Below are 25,846 nucleotides of genomic sequence, written 5' to 3'. Positions count from 1 at the left end.
GGCTGACGCCTGCTTTGCACTGCGAGGAGGCTTTCTGCATTCCTCTGAGAGCGCCTGCTGCTGCCGCTCTGTGCGCTCTGCCTTGGTATCTGCTGCAGGCAGGAAGCGCCCAGGGCGAGCTGGCTGGTGGAGGTGGCCCGCTGCTGTCTTCCAGATTGACGACAGACAGCCCCTGGCGTGCCTATCCGAGCTGCGGCCGGTCACCTGCCTCTTTGTGAAGCTGCAGTTTGCTGCCAAGGTCAACCTAACGCAAATCTGCAAGGCTATCCAGGACAGCAGCGTGCTGATTTCGGAGATCCTCCGTCCTCACAAGGGCGAAATCAACAAAATCTCCATGTTTGATAAGGTGAGCGTGGAGGAGCAGTGCCCCCGCGCACGAGGGCCAGGGTGGTGGTGGAGAGGAGGGAAGCGGCTCTGTCTCTCGCATGGTGGGGAGAGTAGAAGCAGCTCTGCCTCGGCGTTGGGAGCGGTACCCTGTGTCCTGGGGTTGCCCTGAAGCTCTGCTGCGGTCGGCGGAGGCTGGAGTCTCAGGGCGGGAAGGGTTTGGTGCAGGCGTTGCGGCAAGGTGTGCTGTCTCTGTCCTCGGCAGGGCTGCACGCTGCTGTGTGTGTTTGGCCTCCCTGGAGGAAAGCTGCCCTGCGAGAGCGTTTGCGCCTTGGAAAGCGCGATTAAAATCTCCACCGCCTGCTCCGGGAGGCTGGGGAAAATCGAGTGAGTGGGGAGGCGTGCTGCCTGGGACGGCCTGGGGTGGGGGGTGCGGAGGGGTGCCAGAGCGCCTGGCTGCTCTGCACACGCAGCCCGCTCAAGCTGCCGTGGCCGCTGCCGGGCTCTGCCGGTCCCCGAGGCCTGCGCTGCCGGGGCAGACGGCAGAGCGCGGGGACGTGGGGAAGGGGCGGCGGTGGGCAGGCAGGACTGCGCACGGGCGCTGCTGATCCCTGCTGCTCTGCCTGCGCCTCAGGGCAGTGTCCGTGGGGGTCACCAGCGGGACGGCGTTCTGCGGAGTCGTCGGCCACCGCGTCAGGCACGAGTACACAGGTACGAGGTGTCCGTCTGCGGAGCGGGTGCCCGGGCCGCGTCTCTGACGGGAAGAGGCAGAGTGTCGGGGAAGAAGCTGTGGGCCCTGGGCGCCGGGCCAGGACGAGGGCTTGGCCTGCGGCGGCGCGTCGGGAACGGCGGAGGCGGAGCGGGTCCCGCCGTACGACGGGGGACGGGCTGTGAGCCTCCTTGTTGCTCTCGCTCGTGCTCAGCAGGGTTTTGTGCTGGCCTGTGCTGCGGGGGATGCAGGCGGCAGCCTGGAAGGGTGGTGCGGGTTGCTCTCCTGAGGACATCAACGCGTGCTCTCTCTCTGTGACAGTCATGGGCCAGAAGGTGAACCTGGCTGCCCGGCTGATGGAGCACTACCCGGGGCTGGTGTCCTGCGATGCGGCGACCTACGCAGCATCCCGGCTGCCCCGGTCCTACTTCAAGGAGCTGCCGAAGGCCCAGATGAAGGGGGTTGGCGATCCTGGCACTGTCTATCAGTACCTGGGGATGTCGCAGAAGCTGTGAGTGTGCTCTTTGAGCAGGCTGCCTGGGGGCGTGGAGGCACACAGGGTGCAGCCTTGGGGAAAAAGAGGAGCTGTGCAGAAAGAGGCCAAGCTGCTGCCCTCCCCAGGCCTCCCACCACTGTGGCTGAGAAGAGGGAAAGCCATAGCACGGCCGTGCTTTTTGCCTGTTCACCTTGGTGCCTGTTGCTGTTGGGAGAGTGGGAGTGATGGCGTAGGGGTGGAGAGGGCTCTCGGGAGTCCGTAGGCCCAGAGGGGCCTGTCAGCCCCTGCCCAGAGGGCCTGCAACTCTGCTTTCTGCCCTGTGCTTGCTTGCTGGCACGCAAGTGGCAATGCAGTGGCAATTGTGACCCACCCAGGGGGTATTATCCCGGCTGCTTCTGAGCAGGAAGCTCTTGGAAAGCACTTTGCTCCGTGCTGGTCCCCTGGGAAAGTGTGGGTGGCCAGGCCTGTCTTCCTGCTCACTTGCTGGTGAAACTGGAGCTGTTCCTCTGGGTCAGGCTTGTAGGTTCTCTTTGGATGATGTTTTGGCCTCTGTTGCTTGCACGTTGATAGCGTGTGCTGTGCCAGTGTGGGCAGAAGCCCTTGGGCTTCCATGTGCTGGCAGTTTTCCCTGTGCTTGTTTGGTGTTTGCACTCTCTGCTGAATGAGCGTGAACTTTGGTGGTGGGAGCGTGGGCAGGCTGCCATTATGCTCAAAAGAAGAGCGGGTAGGGAAGAGTGTGTCCTCAGCTACACGCATGACTCTCTGTCCTCCAGCTTCTTCCTCCTTCACTGACTTTTGTTTTTCTCTCCCCCTGCTAGCATATTTGGCCTGGATCTTATGGAGGAGAGGTCAGAGTACGGCCCCTTGCTCGGTAGGTGAATGCCTTGCTCTTGTGTATGCCCATTTCTTGCCCTTGGTAGCTCCTAGTACCAGCCTGGGAATGGAGATGCTTTTGCAAGGGATGGTGTTGCCTGCAGTGGCCATCAGGTTTGGGCTCATAGCTCGTTCGTAAGGTTGGAGTTGGGCCAGAAGTGGAGGTGGGAATCAGAGTGAGACGCCTAGTGCTTCCTGCCTTCCTGCACCGTTAGCGTGTCAGGAGCTTTCAGGAATGCAGTTGCTCCCAGGCTCCAGCAGGAAGGTGGGGCTGTGAGTGCCCTAAGGCAGGCCTAGCTTCAGAATTGTAGCTGTTGGGGTGGGAAGGAGCCCTGGGTGCGGGCAGGTCGCAGGTGCAGTGGAGGGAAGGTGCAGTGGCAGCAAGAGGGAAGGCTGCCCAAGATTGTTGGCTTTTGAGCTCGCTACAGCAGCTTGCTTTTTGTCTGCCTTCACAGGTCGCGAGGAGGAGATTGCCCTCTTTGAAAGTGCCTTGAAAGCCTATGGGACTTGTCGCGAAAGCAGCATCCTAGCGTTTGAGGGTGTGCTTGGCTCTGGAAAGAGCCATTTACTCACTGAGCTGGCATCTTTAGGCCAGGCTGCTGGCCACAGGTGAGTGTTTTGGAGCGCTACCTGTGGGACACTTCCCTTGCCCATCCACTGATGTTCGTGGCATCCTCGAGCCCCTCTGCTAGTGCTGCTGGCCGTTGGCCTGCAGCATCCCTGAAAAGCCTCCTGGAGCCGCTGGTATGGAGCAGCTGCACGCTCTCCTACTAGGTCTCGCGGGAGCTGGAAGTGGCTTGTGGAGCCAGGGCTGTTGCTCTTGCAAACTTAGGCCAGGCAGCAAGGTCTGGCAAGAGCCCAAGCTGCGTGCTTTTCATGCAGCTGGAGAGTAAAGAGAAGAAAGATGCTGGGGGAGGCGGGAGTGGTGTGGTGGAGCTGCCAGAGAAAGGCTGCTTGCCCTTGGGCTTTTTTCCCCAAAGGCCCCTGGGGCGGCCAAGCCTTCCCGTAGTATAGGAGGCAGATGGCAAAGCTGTGGCATTCAAACACAAAGGCCCAACTTGCTCAGCCCTTGCTTCTTCAGCTGGCAAGTTGCTGTGCAGGGGGAGGTGCTGAGAGCTGTGTAGACACCGGGTGTGGTGGTGGCTCTGCCAGGGGCTTGGCAGCCATTGCCCCACTGTGGCTTTTCCTTGTAAGACGCGGGAAAAGCTTGGCCCTCTGTGAAGCTCTTGGAGGTGTGCGGTAGAAGAGTCCGTCTGGGGCTGTGTGTCCAGAGCTCCCTTGCAGACAGCCCTGGATGACGTGCCTCTTCTCTGACAGTTTTGCCTTGGAAGTCTGCAGCTCTTTGCGTTGCTCTCTGAATCTCGGTCCCTTTTGCTTTTGCGTGGCAGGGTTGTGGCCGTGGAACTGACAGAGCTAAACCTGAAGCAGGTCTACTCTGCCCTCCGTATGGTGCTGGCCATGGCCCTGGGCCTGCAGGCATGTCAATCGTGCAGTGCCAGACAGCTTGTGCTGCAGGCAAAGCTCCAAGGGCTGATGGCAGAGAGCAGCTACTGCCTCCTCAACGACATCTTCCTCGTTAAGGTGAGAGCGAGGCCCTCTCTGGCCCTGGCAAAGGGCTGCTTGTGAGCTTTTGTAGTTTGGAGGCTCCGGTGGGGAGTCGCTTGGCTGCCTGGAGGGAAGAGCAGGGGCATACAGCGCAGGCTTCTGTTCCTGAGCACGGTGGGCAAAAGGCTCTGAAGAGCAGCTTGGAGATGGAGCTGATGACCTTGTGTTGAGCTGAGTGCTGTGAGAGTGGTCTGCTGCCTCCCGGAGCTGCCATCACAAGCGAACAAGCAGAGGGCTTCTGTTCTCGGCTCCCGGGGGTATCCGCACTGTGTTGTCTCCTTGCAGCTGTGTTGGGGAGAGGGCTGATGGTGAGGCCAGGAGAGGCATTTTGCTGGGTTGGTGTTGTGTGGTGGGTAGGTGTGCTGCAAGCCCTGGAAGGCTGCTTCTCTATGACTGTGCTTTTCTGGGCAGTTTCCTCTCTCAACGGCAGTTTCCCAGATGAGTGGCACTCAAAGGCAAATGGAGCTGGAGTTGGTTTTGAAGAAAGTGCTCCAGAAGGTGAGCTCTTCTCTCCCTCGGGGCTCAGAGGAAGACACCAATGCCACAGGCGGAGGCTTCAGGAGGAGAGTGGTGGGAGCTGGCGGGAGGACGATGTACCTGAGTCCTTACCTTTCAGAGCCCAAGCACCCCTGCCCATACCCCCGATACCTTTCCTCCCATAAAGTTGGTGGGCACGTGCTCGGGAGGAGCAACAAGGTTCTTCTGTCCTACTTTGCACCAGAGGCCTTAAAGTCTAAGAGCAATTGCAAGTCAGTAAGATTCTGAATGCCTAAGTAGCTGGGGAGAGGAAAGAGGCTTCAGAGCGTTCTCTCCGTCTCTCTCTCTCCCTCTCTGTCTGGAGAGGGGGAGAAAGAGGCCAAAGTTGCTGCTATGGAAGCAACTTGAGAACCCATCAGAATCCCCGCAGAGCAAGCTGTTTGTTTCAGACTGTTGAAGAAGATGGCGTTGTATTTGTCATCGACAACGCCCACTGCATCGACTCTCCCTCCTGGAGTCTGATGTGGAGCGTGCTCAGGGATGTCTCGATCTTCATGGTGATGAGCTTCACTGCCAGTCACTGCAGAAGACAGAGGCTTTGCAAAGCTGCCGTAGACATCCTGAAGTTGCAGAAAACCAGTTGTGTTCGTCTGGGAGAGCTGAAGCCTTCTGCTGTAGTGCAGAAAGCCTGCCAGGCGCTTGGAGTTGTCAGCCTGCCCCAGGATCTAGAGACGTAAGTCACAGGCGGGGCCTGTGAGCTCTTGCTGAGGGCTTGAAGCTGTGCAGAGAGCCAAAGGGAATGAAGCCCTAGAAACGGCAGTGCAGAGCTTCTAGGAGGGCCAGTGCCTCTAGCCAGTGGGACATACTGGCAGTTGTGAGCTGCGAGTGGGCAGCTGCCTAGGCACAGAGCACAGGAGGTGTCCAGCCTCCTGTGTTGCACTGGAAGGCAGGAAGGAAGTGGTCCTGCACGCTGGCATGGCTCAGGGGTGGCAAAGGCACTAGTCTGTGTGGTGAGGCTTTGAGGGGTGATTCACGGGGGCAAAGGTTCTCACCGGTGCCGGAGAGCATCGAGGCTGTTGGGGACACGAAGGACAAGGCTTGCTTGGGGCTCTATCTGCACTGCTTTTCCCGAGGATTCCAGCAAAGGCTGTATCTTCCGGGTGACTCAGGCCCCAAAGCCCGTGGGAGTCGTGGCCCTTTCAGAAGTGAGGTGGAGCTGTGGTGAAGACGTTGGTTTCTGTGCTCTGCCCGAGTGGCTCAGCGCCCACCTGAAACGTGTGCGTGTGCGCCTGCCTTTGCCTGTGTCAGTGAGTGCTGGATGTGCTCCTTTGCAGGTTGCTGACGCAAAGAAGCTACGGCATCCCCTATTACTGTGAGGAACTGCTGCGCTACCTTCTTGGCCACGACATGCTCTTGTTCCACCCACTGGGGAAGGATGAGAAACGAGAGGACAAGTGGGAGAGCCTCTTCAGTAAGCACCTTTGCGGCCGACTGCCTAGTTGCTGTGGTGCATTTTCCCCAGCGCATTCTTGGCCGAGGCTTCCCCTGTGAACTTGGCACTGTCAGCTCTTGCAGCCACACAGAGCGTGGTGTGGATCAGGTGTGGGTTTGTACAGGCCTTGCTGCTGGGACAGCCCAAGCCGAGGCCGGGGAGTTCTGGTGTCTTTGAGAGGAGAAGCAAGGGTGCCATGGCAGCCAATTTCAAAGGAGGAGCAGAGCTGCTGCCTGGCACTCAGATGAGTGCTGGTCTTGTCGTGAACTCATGTGAACGCAGGTGCTTCTTCTGGGCCAGTGTGGTGAGTCCTGTGGCTGGAATGTTCCTTGTGCACAGCCACAGGGCTAGATTGAGTCCGTCAGTGACACATGGTGCCAGGTGCTGTAAGGCCTGCTAGGGGTGAATGCTGAAGGGTTGAGGTTGGAGGGAGCTGAGGGATGTTGGGTGGGAGGCATTTAGAGGACCAGACAGAGGGCCTGAAGAGTTGAGTGTGCTAGCGAAAACACTTGAGGGCAAGGGAAGGCAAATGGATGCCTGGAGTCCACAATGCCTGGTCTGCTGCTTCAAGGAGAGCTCCTGCTGGGGTCAGGCTCTTCTCTATATGGGTATACGGCATTGGTGCACTTTATGTTCCTGCCGCACACCGTGTTTGTTGGTCAGAAAAAACTTCTTCATCAGCAGGTGGTCTGAGGACTCTGGCTTTTGTGAGCCCCTGCTGTCCTTCTCCTCTGCCTTATAGGCCAAAGCGTAGTTTGAAGCCTGCCTGAAGGGGTGGGAAAGAGCAATTACTGTCCCTGAGCACAGCTGCTTACAAAGCTCCGTGTGCGGGGCGAGGGCAGGCAGGCGCAGAGCAGCCTGACCGCAGGCTGGCTTTGGGCACGCTCTGGCTAAAGAGAGAGAGAGATTAAACACGAGACCCCGGCTAGGCACAAAGCGGGGCATGCTGCTTCTGCCTCTAGCATGCCCCACGCGGGTGGATTTTCATGGGGACGTCAGAGGTGCTGCTGTGGAAAATCCCTTCTTTGGCCCTTTGAGTCGCCGCCCAAATTCTTGGGATGCCCTGGAGAACTCTGCTCTCTGGCCGATGTAGGCGTGTTAGTTAATAGGCATTGGAATGTCCGTGTATTTCCCTGGGCAAAAGGCAAAGAAGGTCACTTGCCAAGAAGTCTGACATCAAACCCAGCAGAGGCGAGGCACAGGCCTTGGGAACTTGAATGCCAAAGTGTGAAAGCCCCCAAAGGTGCTACTAAGTGAAGGCAGCAGTGGTAACACGACCTAGGGATGAATGCCAACCAGCTTGCCACGGCTCTGGCAGCAGCCCTGAGTGACCCCCGATTTTGCATTTGCACTGGCAAGGTGCCTGCCTCTGGGATGACGGCAACACTGCTGCCTTCTGCCTTGAGGCGTTGCCTCCCCAGTCAGGAGGTCTGGAGCCTTTGACTTGGGAGTGTTTGGGGAAACTGCCTGGCAACAGCTAATGTTAGGGAAGGGCTATGAAACAAAGGTATGCAAGGGAAGTGCTTTGCTCGTCTTAGCGAGCATGTTTGGTGCAGGCCAAGTGCATCAGGCCACCTGAGGCAGGCCTTGTTCCCGCTGAGGAGGATTTTGGAGTGTTTGCAAGCAGGAAGTCATGACATGAATTGTCTCCCTTTGCTAATCGCTTTCCCCTGCTCCCTTGTGCCGCTCAGCTTCTGTGACGGAGGCTTCAACCACCGCAGCAGCACGGAGCTCCAGCGCGGGGAAGGACCGCAGGGTATGCACCATGAGGCCGGATGTGACCCTGCAGAACACTGTACTTCCCCCTACATTGAAAGGTGAGGGGCTGAGCCGCGCTGCGGCAGCTGGCAGCAGTGCTGGGTGCCTTTGCCAGGGCATGAGCTGGAGAGTGTGGACCTCGGTGTGCTGCAGAGTTGAGCCTCTCCCCTCTGGGACTCTGCTGGGCACGTTGCTTTGGTGCCGTGGGATTGTCCGCAGAGAAACCTGCATGTTGTCTGCTGAGTGGGGTGGGGTGGGCAGGGGGCGGAGAAAGGAAGGTATTGGGAGCAGACTGTTCTCAGCAAGAGAAAATGCATTTCCAGGGGATATTTGTCATGGCTCCGACTGAGCTTTGAACTAGGCTTCGCACCTCATTGTTCTGTTTGTAATTTCTCTTGCTTGTGCGGGCCTCAAAGCACTGAAGCCCAACCAAAGCCGTCTTGCGAATGTCTCTGCCTGTTGTTTTCTGGGCTGGCCCAGAAATCGCCCCATTTCTAGGGGGTGCTGGATGGGAAGCTGTGAATGAGCATGGCTGCCCTCGAGCCGAGCCCTGGCCGAATGCGGGTGGCAGAAATGTCCCCCGTGCCCAGGTGTTCTTCTTGAAGGAGCTGCTTTGTCCAAGAAGGGGAAAGTCTTGTGTGACCAAGGGAAATGCGGGGTTGTGGGGAGCTCTGAGCTGGCCTCGGCGGTGCAGGAAAAGCTCTCTGTCTGTGTGCCCTGTGGACATAAATAGAGCGCAGAGCTGGCAAGCTGCATCCCCGGACATATGCATGTGCTGGATGCTCATCCGTGGTGGGGGAGCGTTCGTCTGAGCATCTCTGCTTTCCCGCGTCCTTGCTTCCTGTGAGTCAAGCAGGAGCAGAGGCATCTTGAAGACACGTGCCCTGGGTTGCAGTTGTCCAAGGGGCTGGGTCCCTAGGGAAGAATCTACCCTCTCGAGTGTTGCAGCTAATGCAGGCTGTGATGGTGGGGAGTGGGCAAGGGAGAGACGTGTGGCTTGCTTTTGGCAGGGATTGCGCTGGCTGAGCTGGACAGCATGAAGCCCTCGGAGCAGATGGTTCTGAAGTGTGCAGCCATCCTAGGGCCGCTGTTCAGCACGGAGCTGCTGTTCCACATCCTTCCCGGGTGGAGCAGGGCCAAGCTGAACAAGGCGCTGAATGCCCTGGTGAGATGCAACATCCTCAAGTGGCTGAATGCTGCCAAGGGGGCAGAAGAGAGCAGTGTTCCCACCGAGGGGTCAGGCACCTCTCTGGAGGAGGAGAGCGGTAAGAGGTGGTAAGGGGAGCCTGGGAGCGCTGCAGGCTGCTGCTGCCGCTGTCTGTGTCCCCGGTGGGGCTCCCCAGAGAATGCCCCCTGCCCGGAGGAGGTGTGTAATGCTCGTGGCACCCCGGGGAGTTAGGGATGGGTTGTTAAAAGCTCTGACGAGTCCATTTCCGAGGAGCCTGTGCTTTGTGCTTTGTGCTGGAGGGCAATATTGCAGTGAGGTGCTGCGAGTCCCTCTGCTGCCCTGCCTGCAAGTGCGGCTCATAGCCCATGTAGGAGAGGGAGTACGAAAGCGCTGACCTGCTGACCCAGCCTCCCGCTGTGTCCAGATGAGGGATTTAGTGTGCGTTGATCTTTATTGTCCCCTAGCGCTGGGAGTGTCTTGCAGAGTGGGCAGAAAGAGCTGGCTGTGTCTTGCTTCTGCGGCTGGCAGCATCCCCAGCTGCCGCCTGGAGCGCAGCTGCACAGCCTGTTGGCAGGGAGAGCAGGCCAGCAGCCTGTTGCGCTGGCCGTGCTAGTGTGAGGAAGGCAAGGTGGGCCCTTTTGCTGTCTGGCCCGGAGGCTCTGAGTGCAGGAGCGCTGGTTTCCTGCCAAGGGCCTATGCCAAGGCCTGTCTTTCATGGTGCAGCTATGGCATGCGTGAGCTCTGGCCCCAGCTCTGGCCCCAGCTCTGGCTGATGGGAAGCCCCGTTGCCTTTCAGATGCCCAGAAGTCATCCGTGGAGGAGAGCAAGCAGAGGGCGAGGCTGGAGTCTGGCGTGCTGGCCTTTTGCGCCCCGCTGCTGCAGGAGGCTGCGTACGAGCTGTGGCCGAAGGGACAGAGGGTGGCCCTGCACCACAAGTGTGCGGCCTTCCTGGAGAGGCACGCGCACAAGTGCCAGTGCTGCGGGGGAGGCGACTTTGTTGCCTTCCACCGCTTGGCCCTCGGCAGCACGCAGGAGGCCGAGAGCTGTGAAGAGCATGGCAGCGACTGCTACTGGCGCAGCTGGGAGGCCTCCCTGGCGACCAGTGAGGAGATGAAGTCGGACGAGCTCCCCGCCTCTACGGGTATGCCGTGTGCCCTGCTCTGGAGCCTGGGTCCTGCCCACTCCTACCGCACACTTGTTTCACGCAAGCATGGGGATGCTTCCAGTGCAAGGCAGATACTGTTGTAGGACTAGTTCATTTCTCCACTGAGCACAGCTCCACAATGAGAGCGATGATGTGTCCACAGCGTAGCGCCTTTCTCCCCTTGCGTGTCCACCTGCATTTTCCCAGAATTACGGGAGGGCAGCCCATCCCCTGGCAGAGGTGCACGCGTGGCTCTACAGGCTGAGGTGTATTAGCTAGTGTGTCTAGTACACTTGGTGAAGCTAGGTTAAGTCTGGAGTTGAGCCCCACAGTGAAGGCAGATGTCAGGGAAGGAGCTGGAGAGGGAGCTGCCGCCAGTGCCTTTGGCTCCGCTCTTCCTCCCTTGGTGCTACAGAATGGCAAGAAGCAGCTCTACGGCACATGCCTTGAGGAGGTGTTTGATGCCATGCTTTCTTTGCAGATGCTTCAAGTGGTGTGCCAAAAGAGAAGAGCTGCTTGGAGGAGATTTTTCGGTGAGGAGCCAAGATTTTGAAGATGATTTTGGGGGGCAGTGGGGTGAGGGTGTGCAGAGGAGATAAGCGGAGTTTCCAGCCTGGGCTGCTCATTGTGAGTCTAGCATTGGCAAGAGCAGGCCTGTGAGAGGCAGCTGGGTTGAGATGGCCATGGGGATGCGTATCTTTGGGGAAGCCAGTGGGATCCCAGTGCTGATGGTGATTTGGAGTGGAGCAGCCCTGGCTTTCTAGCTGTTAGAGAGCAGTGTTGCAAGCAAACTGTGCAGGGGCAAAGCAGCCCCTGGAGGCAGGGTGGCTTGTGGAAGGGGACAGAAATGCCAGCTGGTCTCCCTGCCTGCCTAAAAGAGCAGTGTTCCTCCAGAGCGGGGGCAGCAAAGGCACCAACAGGATCGGTGCTCCTGCCACTTTGTTACAGCTATGGCCAACGGAATGGCTTGCCATTGCTGAAAAGGGGAGCTGTTGCTTCTCATGCCGGTTCTGCCCTGCCTGAGTCCACTGTGCCTGTGCTCTGGGGCCCCAGGGCTCCTCAGAGTGCCCAGCATATACTGGTCAATGTGCCCGCAATGTCAGGGAACAAATCTTGCCAAACCGTGCTGTGTGAGTGAGTTGTCCTGGCTTTGCTTGCGATGTGGGGAGAGCCAAAGGTCTTGAGAGAGGAGAGAAGGTGAGAGCAGAAGGGAGGAAGGAGCATGGGGGAAGTCATAGCAATGATGGGGGGCTGCGGCCCGCACCGGAGTCAGTGGTGTCAGTTGTAAGCTGGGAGGGCCCAGGGAACTCTGGGTGCAGGTCACTGTTGTGTGGGGTAGAAAGAAGGACTGAGCGAGCTCCCTCAGCACGCCTGGGAAGGCTGTGCAACCCACGGCTCCCGTGCGGTGCCTTCGTGCGTGTGGCCTCGTGCTGTGCTAGAACGTGTCTTTAACGTACGCTGAAGGAGCGGTGTTGGTGACGCTGGTGTGTGCTTTGGTGTCTTCTTTCTCCGTGATCTTGTCTCCAGAGCGGCAAAGCAGTTTCTGGCTAAGACCGAATGGATGCCCAAGGTGCCCAGCAAGACCCAGTGGACGCAGGGTGTGGAGTGTTCCTGCAGCTGCAAGGCCATTGTGGACTTGGTGCTTGTGCCCTTGGCTCAGCACTACATGGCAGTGGGCAATGACGCCAGAGCCTTTTATTATCTGCTGGAGGGTGCGGCTGCCTACTTGCACGTCTCCGACAACTACCTGGTGAGTTGCCGTGCTTGCCAGAGCCCACTGCCCGTGGAGTCCTCTCAAGTGCCTTGCCCTGGGCAAGCCCATTTCCCCACTGCAATAGGGCCTGCCTGGGGGCCTGCCTTTGTGGGGACTCGGGGATGAATTGGTGGGAGGGAGACCCAGCGTTTGCCTCCTGTTTGCCTCTCCTGTGGCAAGAGAGACAGGGCTGTGAAGCAGCCCCTTGGTGCAAGGTGCACCTCCCAGGAGGTGGTGCAAAGGAGTGCTTGTGCGTGTGGTGTGAGAGGCAGCGTGACTGTGCTTGGGTGGGCATCACCAGGGGCAGATGCAGGCCTCCTCAGAAAGATGCTGGAGGCACCTGGGAGTGCTGGGGCTGGGGACAGGCTTGGCAGCGATGCTCAGCTGCTCTCTGTGTGCTTGTTCAAAGGCCTTCCAGAACCTGCAGAAAGCAGAAGTGCTGAGGACCTCGGTGGCTAAGAAGGGAAACGCGCTTGCTTGCTTTGAAGAAGCCACTTTGCTGAGCCTCAAAGGAGAGGTAAGGTGACAGGGTGGTTTTGGTGGGCTCCCCCGGTGGGTGGAGTTGAATGCTTTCCTGTGGGGTAGGGTGGGGTGGGGCAGGCTCTCCCTGGCCCACCTCACTGCGACTGCTCTCAGCCTGCTTTCCTGGGGCCCCTTTGCCCCCTGGCCCAAACCAGCTGAGGTCCTGGCCTTGATTCCACCAGAGACATGCAATTGGTTATGTGCTGAATCGGAGCCCTTTGGGAGCCTTCCCAGTATCCTGGTTCTTAGCATTCCCAGTAGCTGGGAGGCTCAGGATTCCCAGCTGTGCCTGGGGCTGCTTGATGGACTGGGGATGAGCTTTTGTGCCAAACGGGACTGCCTTGAAAGCCCTTTTGCTGTGCAGGTCTGCTACCACATGGGACAAACGGAGCTGGCGAAGACAACGATCAGGAAGGCATTGAGCCTGCTGAAGAGGAAATTCCCCATGACCTCCACTGGCGCCGCCTTGCAGCTTGTGCTGGAAAAGTCAGAGCATGCCTCTCGCAAGAAGAACAGAGACTCCTCCGTTCCTCAGGAGGCAGGGTAAGACGCAGAAGGGAAAGCAAAGGCTCTTCTAGGCAGAGGGAAAGCTGCTGAGGGAGCTGGAGGCTAATGGGTGGAGCAGCCGTGGGTTGTATTGGGCAGCTACTGGGGTGTTGGCATGGGAGATGGTGTAGGTGAGAGCAGGGAGGTGTTAGTGGGGAGCAGAGTGTGGGGCGGGGAAGGGAGTGTGCTGGCAGGAGCAGGAGGTGGGCCTGTCGGCGTAAGCGGAGGTGAGCTGTGAGAAGGAGGAAGCTCAGAGGCTGCAGCCAGGCGCAGGCCTCCCGTGCAAGGCCCCTTTTCCTCCCGGTGGCCAGCTTTGCTTGGCCTGCCTAGGCTGTAGTGCCAAGACACCGTCTTTAGCAGTCACGTTTCCTGGGTGGTACTCCTTGGTTCTGCCGCTTGTATCGCTGCGGCCGTGCCTGCGTCAGCTGCCCTTCTGCAAGGAGGTGCAGCCGTCTCCTCCATCCCCCTGCTTCCCCCGCCCCGTGGGACTCGGCACAGTGTGCCTAGTGGCTGTGGCCCAGCAGTTTCCCTTGTGTGGCAGGAGGCAGAGGCTCCCTTGGCTGTTCCGGCAAAGCCACTGCCTGTCCTTACTACGGCAGCTCTTCAGCCTGGAGAGCACCTCCGGCAGTCGGAGGCTCTCCCGCCTGGCAGCACTCATGAAGGTGAACACGGCCGAGGAGTCCGAGGACGCGAGTCACGTGAGTGCCTTCTCTCTGCAGCAGCAGACCCGTCCCTGACACGGCTCCTTTTCCCTGGCCTGGCAAGAGTACCAGCAGGGCCTGCCCCCGGCAAGAAGAGCCCAAAGATGTGCGTGTGCCTGCCCTTTTCTGGATGAACTTCCAGAGGGTGTGGGTTGCTGCTGCTTTGGGTAGTCCCTCGCGTTGGATTTGTTTCCTAATTGTGAGCATGGAGGTGGTTCTGGCTTTAAGGCAGCACCACTGTGTGTATTCTGTAGTTTCCTCGTGGCTCTTGATAATGCTGGTGTGCAAGGCCAGGGGCCCCTGTCTTGGCACAGCTGCAGTCAGCAGTGGCAGTAGGAAGAAGAGTTGGTCGTATGGGTACGCGCTGTGAGAGTGGAAGAGAGAAGCTGGCAGCTGAGTTGTGGCCTGTCCCCTCCAGGCCAGGGAATTGCCCTGGAGAGACAGAGTCGTGTGCATTGTCGTGTTTGGACCCTTCTAGGTCCTCTTGTCCTACCTGGAATACGCGCTGTGCTGCCAGAACCTGGGCTGCCGGGAAGAGTGGCTGCAATACGGGCGGGCGGCCGTGCAGCTTAGCGCTGAGGTGCAGCTCTTTGGAGGAGGGGTATTAAACACAGCCAGCTTTGCCCAGGCCCTGTCCCATCTGACCCTCAGCCTGGGAAATCTGCCTCTGTCCGTCGACGTAGGTAGGTACTGCCCCCGCCACCTGCAAGAAGGCATCTCTGCCGAGAGAGCCGGTGCAAGTCTGCTTGTTCTCTTCCCAGGCTATCGTGCTGAGAGGCTCTGCATGGAGCTGCAGAAGCCTGACCTGGGCTGCGTGGTTCTCAGGACCCTCTTCACGGCACTCTTTCTCCAGATGAGGTAATCAGGGTGCTGGAGAGAGTGGGGGTTGCGCAGTGTCAGGGGTCAGGGACCTTTGGGTGAGAACAGGCCTGCTGGAGAAAGTGGGACGGAGTTGGGAGGAAGAGCAAAGAAGGGAAAACGAGGGAGAGAGAGGTGCTGGGAAGGGGAGTGGGAAGTGTCTGGAGGTGCTGCCTGGGCTCCCAGCCCATGGAGAGGCTCCCTGGAGGCTCGTTGTGTTCCTCCCCAGGTACCCGGAATGTGAGGCAGTGCTGTGCAGGCTAGAGGAGCAGGTGTCTGGAGCAGATGAGATCGTTGGGCAGGCATGCTTCTTCTGCTGCTGCTTAGACCTCTTGCTTGATGCTGGTAAGTGCTCAGTGAGGAGGGCCCCCGAGAGCCTGTTTGCTGGGCAGGCAAGGCTGCCCCCCTGGACCTGTGGGCCAGAGCTGGGGGCTTTGTGCAAGGTGTAAACAGGCAGAGCCCTCCCAGCACAAGCAGAAGTGCACCGTCAGTACAAGACTTCTAGAGACTGGAGTGGACAACACAAGAGTTCTGCCAGGTTTCCCTGTCCTCTGGAAACACGGAAACAGTTGTGCTGGCCAAAGCAGTTTTTCTCCTGGTAGAACAATGACCCCAGAGCCTCCAGCAATCCTTATATTTCCTCCACAGAGCTTTCCGCTGTGCGCATTTCTCTCTTCGCTTGCATCCTCGTTATTTTTTTTCCCTTTTGCGTTTCTAGCATGGGAGCCAAGAGTAATCTGACAGTGCTTTTAGTTATGCTCTTTCCTAGCTGTGTTTTGAGATTGCCCCTTCTGAAAGCTCTTCTCCGCCTCGCTCTGCTCTGGCTCCCCAGGAAGCAGGGCTAGCAGCGCTGGCATGTGCCTGAGCAGGAGGCACCTAAGAGCCTGTGCTCTGGGGTCGCTGTCATTGCTGCTCAGTGGCAGCGTGCCTTTGTGCAGTGCTAGAAAGCTGCAGATTTCTCAAGGGCAAGACATGGTGTCAGGGGAGTTGGGAGTTCTCTTGTTTCCTTCCTGATGTTCTCTGCCCTTGCGTTCAAGGGCAGTTCCATGCACTTGAGCAGCCCTGAGGAGCTAGGGTAGAAGTGCAGCCCTTGCCTGCTTCCTGTGAGGTTTGTTGCTCTGTGAGTGCTTTGCCTGCCAAGAACTTTGCCAGCTGTGCTGGAGCTTTCTGCTGCTCTGAATGCCTGAGGCACGGTGAGGCCAGGGAGGGAGGTGCTGCTTCGCTGCTTCTCTGAGAGACATTTGTATTGCAGGGTGGCAGTATAAGTCCTTTGAAGAGTGCAGGAGGTTCGTGGAGCAGAACGAAGCCAACTGCCTTCTCCAGGCGCAGAGCAGCATCCTGCTTGGACTGTATTCGTCCCTGGCTCTTTGGTAAGTCAGGTTAACCAACTGGAGGGAAGGGGAGCGGGGAGGAGCCTGTCGGGAGGGACAGCAGTAGATTCCTGCTCAGCTGTGATGTAGCAGGGAGACGAGAACACCAAGTTCACGCAGGAGAGAAGGAATTGAGCTACTGCTGCCTGATTACAATACAGTGCTCTCAGGGATGCTTATCAGGAGCAGCTACAACACGCTGCGGTTCAGCCCCCCATCATGCCCCCAGTAGCTTCCTTGTCCTAGAGGATGCATTGCCTCTGGAAGCCAGGTTGGGGCTGGAGCCTATGGCCTAGGAGACCTCTTGGTTACCTGCTCATCTCTACAAAATGTGCCTGAGTGTGTGTTTGTATGTGCTTCCTTTCTTCCTCTGGACAATGTAGGTTTGCAAGGCTTGGGCAGTGGGACAACTTCCAGAAGCCCTTTGAAAAGGCCAAGAGGCTGCTGAAGAGCACTGGCGCCTGCCTTGTGGCCAGCCAAGCGTGCAGCCGGCTCCTGGAGTGCCATAGCCTGGTGCTGAAAAAGGACATGGAGCACGGCTCGTGGAGGGCCCGTGAGAGCTGCCGCAGGGCTCTAAGGGTGAGGGATGCGGAGGAAGGGGAGGGGCATGCTGCAAAGGCCCTCTGGGGAAAGCTGTGTTGCTAGCAGCAGTGGGTTGACCTGTGCAGGTAGAAGCAGCCACGACAGGATGGAGTAAGGGTAGTGCCAGAGGGTAGCAGCTTAGGGAGCAACATGGCTAAAGACTCCTGTAACAGAGGTGTCAGCAAGAGGGGGACGAGAAGGCAGTCAGGTGAAGGCAGTCTTCCTGGGCACGTGAGAATTCCCTTGTGGGACTGTTTGGCCCAAACAGGAGAGAAGAGCCTTGCTCAGCCATGAGCTAGTGAGCCCTGCTGAAATGCCCGCTCCATAGGAGGTGTTAGGGCTCAGGAGAGATCTGTGTGGTACCTCAGCCTTGCTAGCTGTGCACTGCTCCTCTCTTTGCGGCTGGTTTTTCTTTTTGGGGATTTGGCGCCCTTCTCTGTGCCAAGCCATCGCTGGGCTCTCTGACTTGTCCTGATGTACCTCTCTGTTGTTTTCTCGGCAGCTCGCCGAAGAGGTTTTCTCTCGGTGCTCCACAAGCCCCGTCTTCTACCCCAGAGTCTACCACCTGAAAGCCTACATTTTCCTGATGCTGGGGAATGAAGAGCAGAGCCTGCTGTGCCTCAACCAGGGCCTCCAAGCCTGTGAAGACCATGGCAACCTGCTGGAGAAGACTTGGCTGGAGATGAGCACTGTAAGTTGCTCACGTGTGCCTTTGAGTTGCTCCCTGGGCAGAAGTTGAGCCTGCTGTAGCAGAAGGTGGGCCGCACTGTACTGTGGCAGGTAGCCCCAGAGAGAGCCCCCCGAGAGCTTCAGGGGCATGTGCTCAAAGTCCTGTGAGAGCTGGTCGGTGCTCTTAACCCTGCTCAAGAGGAAGGTAGAGAGCAGCTGTGATCCCTCTCTGCCAAGTGGGGCTGGACTGGTACGTGAGGAAGCAGTATGCCCTGCAGCTGCTCATTTGCAGCATCTCTGCTTGGCAGAGGGGTGGTGAAGTGGAATCTTTCCCTGCTCCTTAAGGCAGCTCTGGGAGGCCAGGATCAACGTGTGCTGAGTCTGAATTGGCCTTGCCTCTCCTTCTGCTCGCTGAGAGGTTTTGGCAGCATGGCTCATTGGCTGATGGGTGGAACAAGTTGCTGAGAGAGGCCTTAGTTGCCTTCCCAGGCAGAAGTCATGGCTCTGGAGGTCACGTGCTCTTCTCAGCTCTCACTGTGCCTTTTCCCCCCCTTCCTTTAGGAGTGCTGGTTCACTGGAAAAGGCCCCCCGGGAGATTTGTGGCTGAAGACAGCCCCACATTTTCCACACCTGAACCAAGCAAAGCCAGAGGTCTGTAGCTCCAGGTACCTGCTGAAGCTGCCAGCACTGCAAAGGGAGGATTCTTCTCCAGGAATTAAATTCTGACACTGCTAGTCCAAGCACTTCTTCCTTTCCTCCTTCCTTTAATATACTCAGCATCATTCTTCGCCCCCCTGCTTGTATTCTGCCTCGTTCTCTCCTTTCCCACAACAATGTTTGCACAACCTGAGTCAAACTGAACCAACACCTACACAATTACTAAGGTCAATACTCAAAACAAAAACCAAAAGACAAAACAGTCTGAGCATTCTGAAGAGCTTAGCATTTAGGCTTCCATCAAGTGAGGAATATGATAAATAAGGCACAAAGCGCTCCAGAGAAGGTGAAGCTCTGGGGGGTTGGTTAATTCCTATAGTTCTATAGTAGTTCCCAAGTAGTATCCGTTCTCCTGGGTAGAGGTAATGCATCGGGCCATTTCAGGCCCGTCTCTGCCCAGCTCTTTGCCAGTTTGGTTCTCCTGTTGGAGTTTCTCCTTGCTGCAGCCCCACGGGAGTGGGGGTGGTAGGCACAATGCAACTTCTGTTCTCTCTGCAGGTTTTATGCACAAGGGGATGTCTAGGGTTATACCTTTGTGATGAGTTAGTAGAGCAAAATGCCTGTCCTTGGTGGAACTCATGTCCTGCAGCAGGTGTTTCCTAAGAAGACACAGATGTTAGGTCCTTGGCAGAGAGAACATTTTAAAATAAAGACATAGTTTACAGCAACCAAAGTAGGGAAGTTGGTAAGAGTATTATGTACTCGTGTCCCTGACTAATGAAATGGTAGGTATTGTTATTTTTTTTAAAAAAGTAACATTCTCTGGATAAAGGCATCCTGTATAAACTCCTTGTAAGGGCCCTCCCTTAATTGGGGAGTACCTTGCTGCCGCAGTAGTCCATGATTAATAAAGAAATAGAAGTGAAGCATCCCACATACATGATTGCAGACCCATTAGAAGCCAAAGGACAAATTTCCTGTTCCCAGCCGGCTGAATTAAGATGCCCCATCCGTCACAGGGGGAATCGCGATGCGGGTATCCACTTCTCACTGGGTGGAATCTTGGGGGAAGTCCCACTGCCCAGAGCAGGGTCCACACCTTGGGGGGTGGCATTAATCTTTCATCGTTCGCACTGTTGTTCTCCCCAGAAGTCACAGCTTAAACCAATTGCAAGCTCAATCATCTGTTGATCCAGTCAGGATTCAGTATTGCCTACGACTGTCTTTGTGTGGGTGGCCACACTCCTCCTCATGCAGCCCCTAGTCCTTTCGCCTTATTCACAATGAATGTGCCCCACTGGCTCATGTAGCATTTCTCATGATATCAAAGCCCTTCTCCTCAGGGACCCTTTTCAACCAGTAAGGTCCCAACCTGCCCTGAAGCATGGAGTTATCCCTCCCAGGTGCAGGACCTCTCCCTTCTCCTTGCTAAAGTTCAGGAGGTTTCTGTTGGTCAAATCCCCAAGTTTCTCAGTGTCCTCCAGCCTGAAGCCCTCCTGTGCCAGTTGTTAATGTGGCTTGCTTTGACTTTTGGTGTCTCTAAGAAGAGAATAGCAAGTGAAATAGCACAACACCATAAGTAATAAAAGGAGGTTCTAGCTTAATGGAATTCCTGCCTGAAATAGGATTTACCAGGGCAATCATCTCAGAAATACCAAGTGAGGGTGTAAAGCAAGCAAAACCAGGGCCAATGGGCAAAAGAATAAACATAGATGGGATGTTTATATAGGAAGGTATTGTCTTTTGTCCTCCTGGCATGGACCATGACAAAGAGCCCAACTTCATCTTCTTCGGGGCCTCCTCATAGGTATTGGAAAGCTGCTATTAGGTCCCTCCAAAGCCATCTCTTCTCCATACTGCACAAAGCCTGTTCGCTCTCAAAGCTAGTGCTCCAGCTCTGTGACCATCTTGGAGGCCCTCTGCTGAACTTGCTCCCAGTTATCAACATCTTTCTTGTACTGGGGAGCCCCAAACTGGATGCAATAGTGTACCTTTGGTGTAAGGTGTGGGTAGTAAAGTTGGTGATCACTTCTATCAGTCTCCTACTTCTGCTCTTACTCACACAGCCCAGCCCACTGTTGGCCTTCTATGCTGCCTGAGCACACGGATGTCTCATGTTTTATTTTCTGCCCACCAAGATCCTCAGGTCCTTTTCAGCAAAGCTGCTCCATGGCAACCCAGTTCTGGGCCTGTATCACTGCAGTATGTTATTCTCTCCCAGGTGCAGGAACCTGGCATTTCTCTGTTTTGTATTTCATAAGATTCCTGACAGCCCATTACTCCTGCCTGTCCAGAGCCCTCTCAATGGCAACCCTCAAGCATAAAACTGGTGCCCCTCACCCGCTCTGGTATCATCTACAAACATAATGAATGTTACCTCTGCCAGGTCATTCACCAAAGTGTTAAACAGGACAGGTCCCAGGAGAGAGCCTGTGCTGCACCATTTCTCTTCTGGCCCCCCAGAAGAGAACTACTCTGTTCACCACATCCCTCTGAGCCCAATCATCCAACCAGTTTTTAGCCTTCTGGGTGTTTACGCATGCAGTCTTTAATGTCCAAGCTTCATGGACCCAGACGTGATCACAGAGGACTTGTTCCACGACACACTCCCAATGCAAGCAAAACTGAACAGCCTGTAGTTCCTCAGGTTGTACTTTTCATCTTTTTTGAAGTTGAATGCAACATTTCCCTTTCCTCTGTCATTGGAACTTCTCCCAGTCTCCACAGTCTTCCAAAGACAATGCAGAGTGACCTTCTGAGATAGTGATCAGCTCTCAGGATCCTCGGCTGAGCCAATGCAACTCCATACATTTGCATGGGTTGAGTTCTCCCAAGTAAATTCCAATTCAGTGCTCATGCCCTGCTGATTGTTTTTTTACCTTGGAAGTCCTGACTTTAGGGGAGTGGCCTGGGAGTCCTTGTTCGAGACTGAAGCAAAGGCACTGAGTTCTGCAGAGCTATCTGCCCCTGCTGTTACTGAAGTAACAGTAGTTCATCTGCATGGCCTTGGCACCCTTGGCAAGTGTTAGTCCTAGAGGTGCTTTAGCTTTCCTAACTGCTTCTCGACATCCCTTGGCAATATTGCTAAATTCCTCCTTTGCAGCCTCTCCGTGCTTCCCATGTCCTCCTGCTGCTCAGTCGTGAGTTGCCTGTTTAGCCACCCTGTCTCCTAAAACATCTATTTGTATTCCTGGGTATCAGTATGGGCCACTCGTGAGCTTGGAGGATGCTATCCTTACAGACCTGTCAGTTTTCCTGAGCTCTCCTGCCCTTCAGAGCTGCCTCCCATGGTAGCCCTCTAGCAGGCCCCCCTAGTAGGCCCAAGTATGATTTTCTGACATCCTCAGCTTCATAGTGAGTGGAGGTCTTGCAGTAGTAGGCAGCAGGTGTCATTTCAGCTGACCAAGGAGATTCTCCTCCTGGTTCCCAGCTGATGCTCTAGAAGAATGTGGGTCTCATAGCTGCACCATCAGAGCAAGTAGACAATTGCACGTGTCTTGGACCACTTCTGTCACTTTATATGTGCAAAGGGGTTGTGATGGTGCTCAGACAGTGTAACCATGCACAGCACTCTTAAATATAAACTGTTAACCGGGTCTGAGGCTGGGATTGGATCGAGGTACACCCCTACTCCTCCAAGGGGGAGTTTTGGAGGGATCCATCCTGAGCCTTGTAACTCAACAGCAGGGCCTCCTTAACACTCTTATCTGACCCTGTCCTCCTCCAGGCAGTAAATAATCAAGTAAACCTTGCCATCAACCCTCATTAAATCACTGTCTTATTTACAGTTGGACTTTGTTAAATCACAATTTTACCATAATATTTTGTTGCTTCTCTCTTACAAGTCTTACAAGTGAAATGCTTCTCCCTCTCTCTCTCTTCCCTGCCCTCCCTCCCACCTCCCCAGAGTTCATCCTTCTGTAGTCCTCTGCACCCATCCACAACAGGTGTGTGTGTGTGTGTGTGGAGCTGATTCCCTCTTTCCATCTCCACAGACTGTAGTGGGAGCTTAGACAAGAAGCTCCCATGGAGACAAGCATTTTAGTGCACACTACAACTTGGGCACAGAGAGCTGCATGTCCTATGAGTTTGTGAAGTGCACAGAAGGGAACTGAATCCACTCCATCCCCGGGGCTTCTCAGTGGCATTAGATGTATTGACTAACTCCTCTAAATCAGCCCCTGAATCACAAGTAAATGAACTCCCTTCTTGTCCTTTTACAGGCATTCTGTCTTCTTGTGAGATGGGAGCAGGGCCTTCCAGAGAGAGACCTTTCCACCTCTCTTGGAAAACTGTCCTATGATGATACAAACTGTATTGCTGGAGTCAGTATCTCTCCAGGGTTCAGAGAGAGACCACTGGTGACTGATTACTTTAATCTGCTTCAGTGGACATTTCCCACAGGTGACTCTGCTGCCTTTCAGGAACTGCCAGCTCTGGAGCACCAGGAACATCTCAAGGGTGCACCGAGGACAGAGAAAGTCCTGTCTTCAGCTGATTTTCTACTCGTGAGCTGGGCCTGTCTCCTGAGACTTCTGGAATCCATGGCAACACGGCAGGTGCTGCAGAGAGACAACTCTGTGCAGAAGCAGCTTATCTTAAAAGAGAAGCAAGACTCAGGGCGTTGCCTGCAGGTGCCAGGAAGAGAAGAGTGATTCAGAAGCTAAAGATAATTGGAAATTAGAGGATGGCTGAGAGCTCCCTGCAGGGAGAAATCTTCACAGCCATTGACACAGTAAGTCTCTGGCTGCAGGGCAACATTGCTGCCGTGGTTTGTGGAGAGTTCTGCAGCTGGCACCTTCCACAGCTGAAAGGGTCTGTCAGGACACCTCTCTCAGCCTCTCCTCTTTGGGGGAGGTGGTGCTGTAGAACAGAGATTCTCTGGCACACATTCAGAGGGACAAGGCTTCACAGCTACTTCCTTCCACAGCTGGTGCACAAGTGTGAAGCCTAGGGCTGTAATTCAGGGCAGTGTCCTTGCACCGCCGGGTGCTGTGTGCCTGGTGCAGTGGCTCTGCTGCCTGCAACAGTCAGCACCCAGCCTTCTTGAGAATCTCCCCACAGTGCTGTGGGGTGAAGCACTTGGTGGAAGGAACTATTTCCAGCAGGGCAGGTTCATTATCCCATTGAGAGGATGCTGCAGGGATCAAGGCTGCTCTCAGCTTCAGCTCACCTCCAGGTCATTTCCAAGGGTCCTTTTCAAGAGGGCAGTCCTGGCAGGGCTTACCTTAAGATAAGAATCCTGAGCTTATGCTTTCTGTTTCCTACTGTTTGCAGAGCAGCGGCAGGGAAAAGACATGGGAGAAAGAAAGAGCTCCCAGAAGGAAAAGTTCCCTGCCATGGAGATACAATCAGAGAATGAGGGGAAACTGAAAACAGAAATGCTGTGGGAGGAATGCTGTACCCATCTGTCTCTTGCTCCTGGCTTTCCCTGTAGTAGGAGTGTCACAGTTATTACTCTTTGTTTCTTCACCTATCTGTGTCGGTCTGGTTCTAACTATCATGCTCTCCAGGGTTAAGGATAGCATTCAGCTGCAGTTAAGGCATTGACCCTGTGGGTCCTGCGTGGAATTATCTTCATAGTAGTCATGGGCCCAAGTACCCTTCCAGTCTTCTAGGCAATGCATTTCATCCAGGTGGGGAAATGATCTGACTCTGCCTTTAAGGAGACTCTGCATCTTTAGGACACTTGACTGTGTCTCTGGGGTGTCCTGCCAGGCTGCATGCTGTCCTCCAGAAGACCACAGCTCTCCTGTAGCATCTCTGTGAGATCTGAGAGTTGCTGTGCCAGTTATGTGAGTCAGAAATCTCATCACACTCTCTGAAGAGCTCTCCATAGCGTTCTCTTTGTATCTGGGCTGATGGAGAAGAATGTGGAAATCTTCAGTTTGAAACTGAACTCTTCCACTCTCACCTCAGGCAAGTTTCTTTCTTGGAGTAACTTGTGGGGAGAGGTGCAAAACCAGGGCAGTGGGGAGCAAAACTCACAGACAGACCGGATCCCCTGACTCCATGTAAAGTCAGTGTGAGCCTTTTTTCCCTCTTGGGATGCACAAGTGCTCATGCCGAGAGCAGCAGAAAGGACAAAGATTTCTATCCCGTCACACAATGCAGACGTGTGGTGGAGGCTTCTCAAAACTAAAAAAAAAAAAAAAAAAAAAAAAACCCACAGAATCAGACCCTTCCATTGCAGTTCATTTTTTTTGATGTGGAAATCTCAAACAGTCTTTCCACATAATGGGTGGATGGATTCTGCTGTTCACTGTACTGTTTCTCCCCCTCACTGGAATGGGAGCTGTTGTGACTGATTCAGATACAGACACCCCTGTTCAAGAGGGCAAGGTTGGGGGACACGAATCCCTCACAAGGATCTTTTCTTTTGGAGTCAGCTGCCCTGAGTGCTGTATTTGTCTCTCGCAATTATAAAGGGTGAATATTTCCAATGAGTCACTGCACCTAATCTGTTTCACTCAGCTCATGGTACCCATCCCCAGGTATCCCCATCAAATACACGAGGCAGTCTGACCTGGGCGTTTACACCGCCTGGCAGAGCAGGGCTGACTCCTCTGGAATCCATGGGCGGAGGCCCTTGCGCTGCACAGCACACTCAGCACAAACCTGAGGTCAGGAAAGGCAGCCTAACAACGTAAAGGAGGGAGGCAATGTGGGGGGAGTGCTATGAGGAGTGGAGTGAGCTTCTGCTCAGAGAAGCCTGTTCTAACTAACCTGTCAATGCTTTTTCCTCCTTGGACAGTACCCTGAACCAGGATACAGCAAATGTCCAACAGCAGCTCTCTCAATGAGTTCCTCCTCCTGGTGTTTGCAGACACCCGGGAGCTGCAGCTCTTGCACTTCTCCTTCTTCCTGGGCATCTACCTGGCTGCCCTCCTGGGCAACGGCCTCATCATCACAGCCGTAGCCTGTGACCACCACCTGCACACTCCCATGTACTTCTTCCTCCTCAACCTCTCCCTACTTGACCTTGGCTCCATCTCCATCACTGTCCCCAAATCCATGGCTAATTCTCTCTGGAATGCCAGGTCCATTTCCTACTTGGGATGTGCTGCTCAAGTCTTCCTTTTTACTTCTCTGGTTGGAGCTGAGTGTTCTCTTCTCACAGTTATGGCCTATGACCGCTTTGTTGCCATCTGCAAACCCCTGCACTACAGGACCCTCATGGACAGCAGATCCTGTGTCAAAATGGCAGCAGCTGCCTGGGCAGCAGGTTTTCTCAATGCTCTCCTGCACACTGGAAACACGTTTTCACTACCTCTCTGCCAAGGCAACACAGTGGACCAGTTCTTCTGTGAAATCCCCCAGATCCTCAAGCTCTCCTGCTCTGACCTCTACCTCAGGAAATTTGGCCTTACTGTGGTTACTGTCTGTTTAATATTTGGGTGTTTTGTTTTCATCGTTCTGTCCTATGTGCAGATCTTCAGTGCTGTGCTGAGGATGCCCTCTGAGCAGGGCCGGCACAAAGCTTTTTCCGTGTGCCTCCCGCACCTGGCTGTGGTAGCTCTGTATATCAGCACTGGCTCATTTGCCTACCTGAAGGCCTCCTCCATTTCCTTTCCAGCTCTGGATCTAGTGTTGGCTGGTCTGTACGCGGTGGTGCCACCAGCCATGAACCCCCTCATCTACAGCATGAGGAACAAGGAGCTCCAGGAATCACTGAAAAGACTGATTCAGCTGGAACTAGCTCAGCAGCAATGAGCTGACTGTCCCTCTTCACAAGTAGTTTCCACTTTATCTCACACAACTCTCATGCTTCAGGCATTCGCTCTGTGATAATCATGTTTGTGCAGAAGTGTTTGAATTCATCCTACTTCTCCAGAAGCATGAACTCTGTCTGTCTAACTGAAATGTCTGCTGTAAATGTGTCTTTGACAGTGGTAGAGCTGGCCTCTCTCTAATAAAAGAGGATTTCCTCACGCAGTGCTTGAAGGTTGAGCTGTTTTCTCAAAGCTGGAGCCCAGAACATGCTCAAATACTTTCACTCTGAAAGACCCTGTTTCATTTGCATGGCTCTCCACGATCTCAAGGCAATTAGCTCCCAGGCGATGTGTTAGGGAATGAGGGCTGGATTCAGTTCTCACTTGTGGATGCCCCGTGCTCTTGGAGGTGCTGAATGGCCAAGCAGCA

The 25,846-nt window shown here is 55.4% G+C and overlaps 2 protein-coding genes across 2 annotated transcripts in view; both read left to right on the top strand.

The window, feature by feature from the left end:
- LOC134154547 (adenylate cyclase type 10-like) overlaps positions 1 to 17,773 on the top strand; it is a 31,636-nt gene extending 13,863 nt beyond the window's left edge. Inside the window, exons 15-39 of the mRNA XM_062601221.1 lie at positions 155 to 346; positions 590 to 711; positions 959 to 1,035; positions 1,355 to 1,544; positions 2,348 to 2,400; positions 2,858 to 3,011; positions 3,791 to 3,983; positions 4,419 to 4,505; positions 4,934 to 5,217; positions 5,819 to 5,955; positions 7,668 to 7,793; positions 8,745 to 8,999; positions 9,699 to 10,043; positions 10,528 to 10,579; positions 11,574 to 11,796; positions 12,209 to 12,316; positions 12,686 to 12,864; positions 13,409 to 13,565; positions 14,047 to 14,251; positions 14,330 to 14,426; positions 14,656 to 14,771; positions 15,679 to 15,796; positions 16,180 to 16,375; positions 16,881 to 17,069; positions 17,609 to 17,773. Of these exons, the coding sequence (XP_062457205.1) occupies positions 155 to 346; positions 590 to 711; positions 959 to 1,035; positions 1,355 to 1,544; positions 2,348 to 2,400; positions 2,858 to 3,011; positions 3,791 to 3,983; positions 4,419 to 4,505; positions 4,934 to 5,217; positions 5,819 to 5,955; positions 7,668 to 7,793; positions 8,745 to 8,999; positions 9,699 to 10,043; positions 10,528 to 10,579; positions 11,574 to 11,796; positions 12,209 to 12,316; positions 12,686 to 12,864; positions 13,409 to 13,565; positions 14,047 to 14,251; positions 14,330 to 14,426; positions 14,656 to 14,771; positions 15,679 to 15,796; positions 16,180 to 16,375; positions 16,881 to 17,069; positions 17,609 to 17,773 (4,020 nt within the window). The remainder of the gene's footprint in view (positions 1 to 154; positions 347 to 589; positions 712 to 958; positions 1,036 to 1,354; positions 1,545 to 2,347; positions 2,401 to 2,857; positions 3,012 to 3,790; positions 3,984 to 4,418; positions 4,506 to 4,933; positions 5,218 to 5,818; positions 5,956 to 7,667; positions 7,794 to 8,744; positions 9,000 to 9,698; positions 10,044 to 10,527; positions 10,580 to 11,573; positions 11,797 to 12,208; positions 12,317 to 12,685; positions 12,865 to 13,408; positions 13,566 to 14,046; positions 14,252 to 14,329; positions 14,427 to 14,655; positions 14,772 to 15,678; positions 15,797 to 16,179; positions 16,376 to 16,880; positions 17,070 to 17,608) is intronic.
- Positions 17,774 to 24,481: 6,708 nt separating this feature from the next.
- LOC134154546 (olfactory receptor 14A16-like) lies at positions 24,482 to 25,417 on the top strand. Its single transcript, XM_062601220.1, has one exon. It carries the CDS (start codon positions 24,482 to 24,484, stop codon positions 25,415 to 25,417), a length of 936 nt encoding a protein of 311 aa, XP_062457204.1.
- The last annotated feature ends 429 nt before the right edge of the window (positions 25,418 to 25,846 follow it).

This window comes from Rhea pennata, unplaced genomic scaffold (genome assembly GCF_028389875.1).
Source record: "Rhea pennata isolate bPtePen1 unplaced genomic scaffold, bPtePen1.pri scaffold_32, whole genome shotgun sequence".
In the NCBI taxonomy this organism is placed as follows: Eukaryota; Metazoa; Chordata; class Aves; order Rheiformes; family Rheidae; genus Rhea; species Rhea pennata.
The sequence above is the reverse complement of the archived record's forward strand: the minus strand, read 5'-3'. Positions and strand labels throughout refer to the sequence as shown.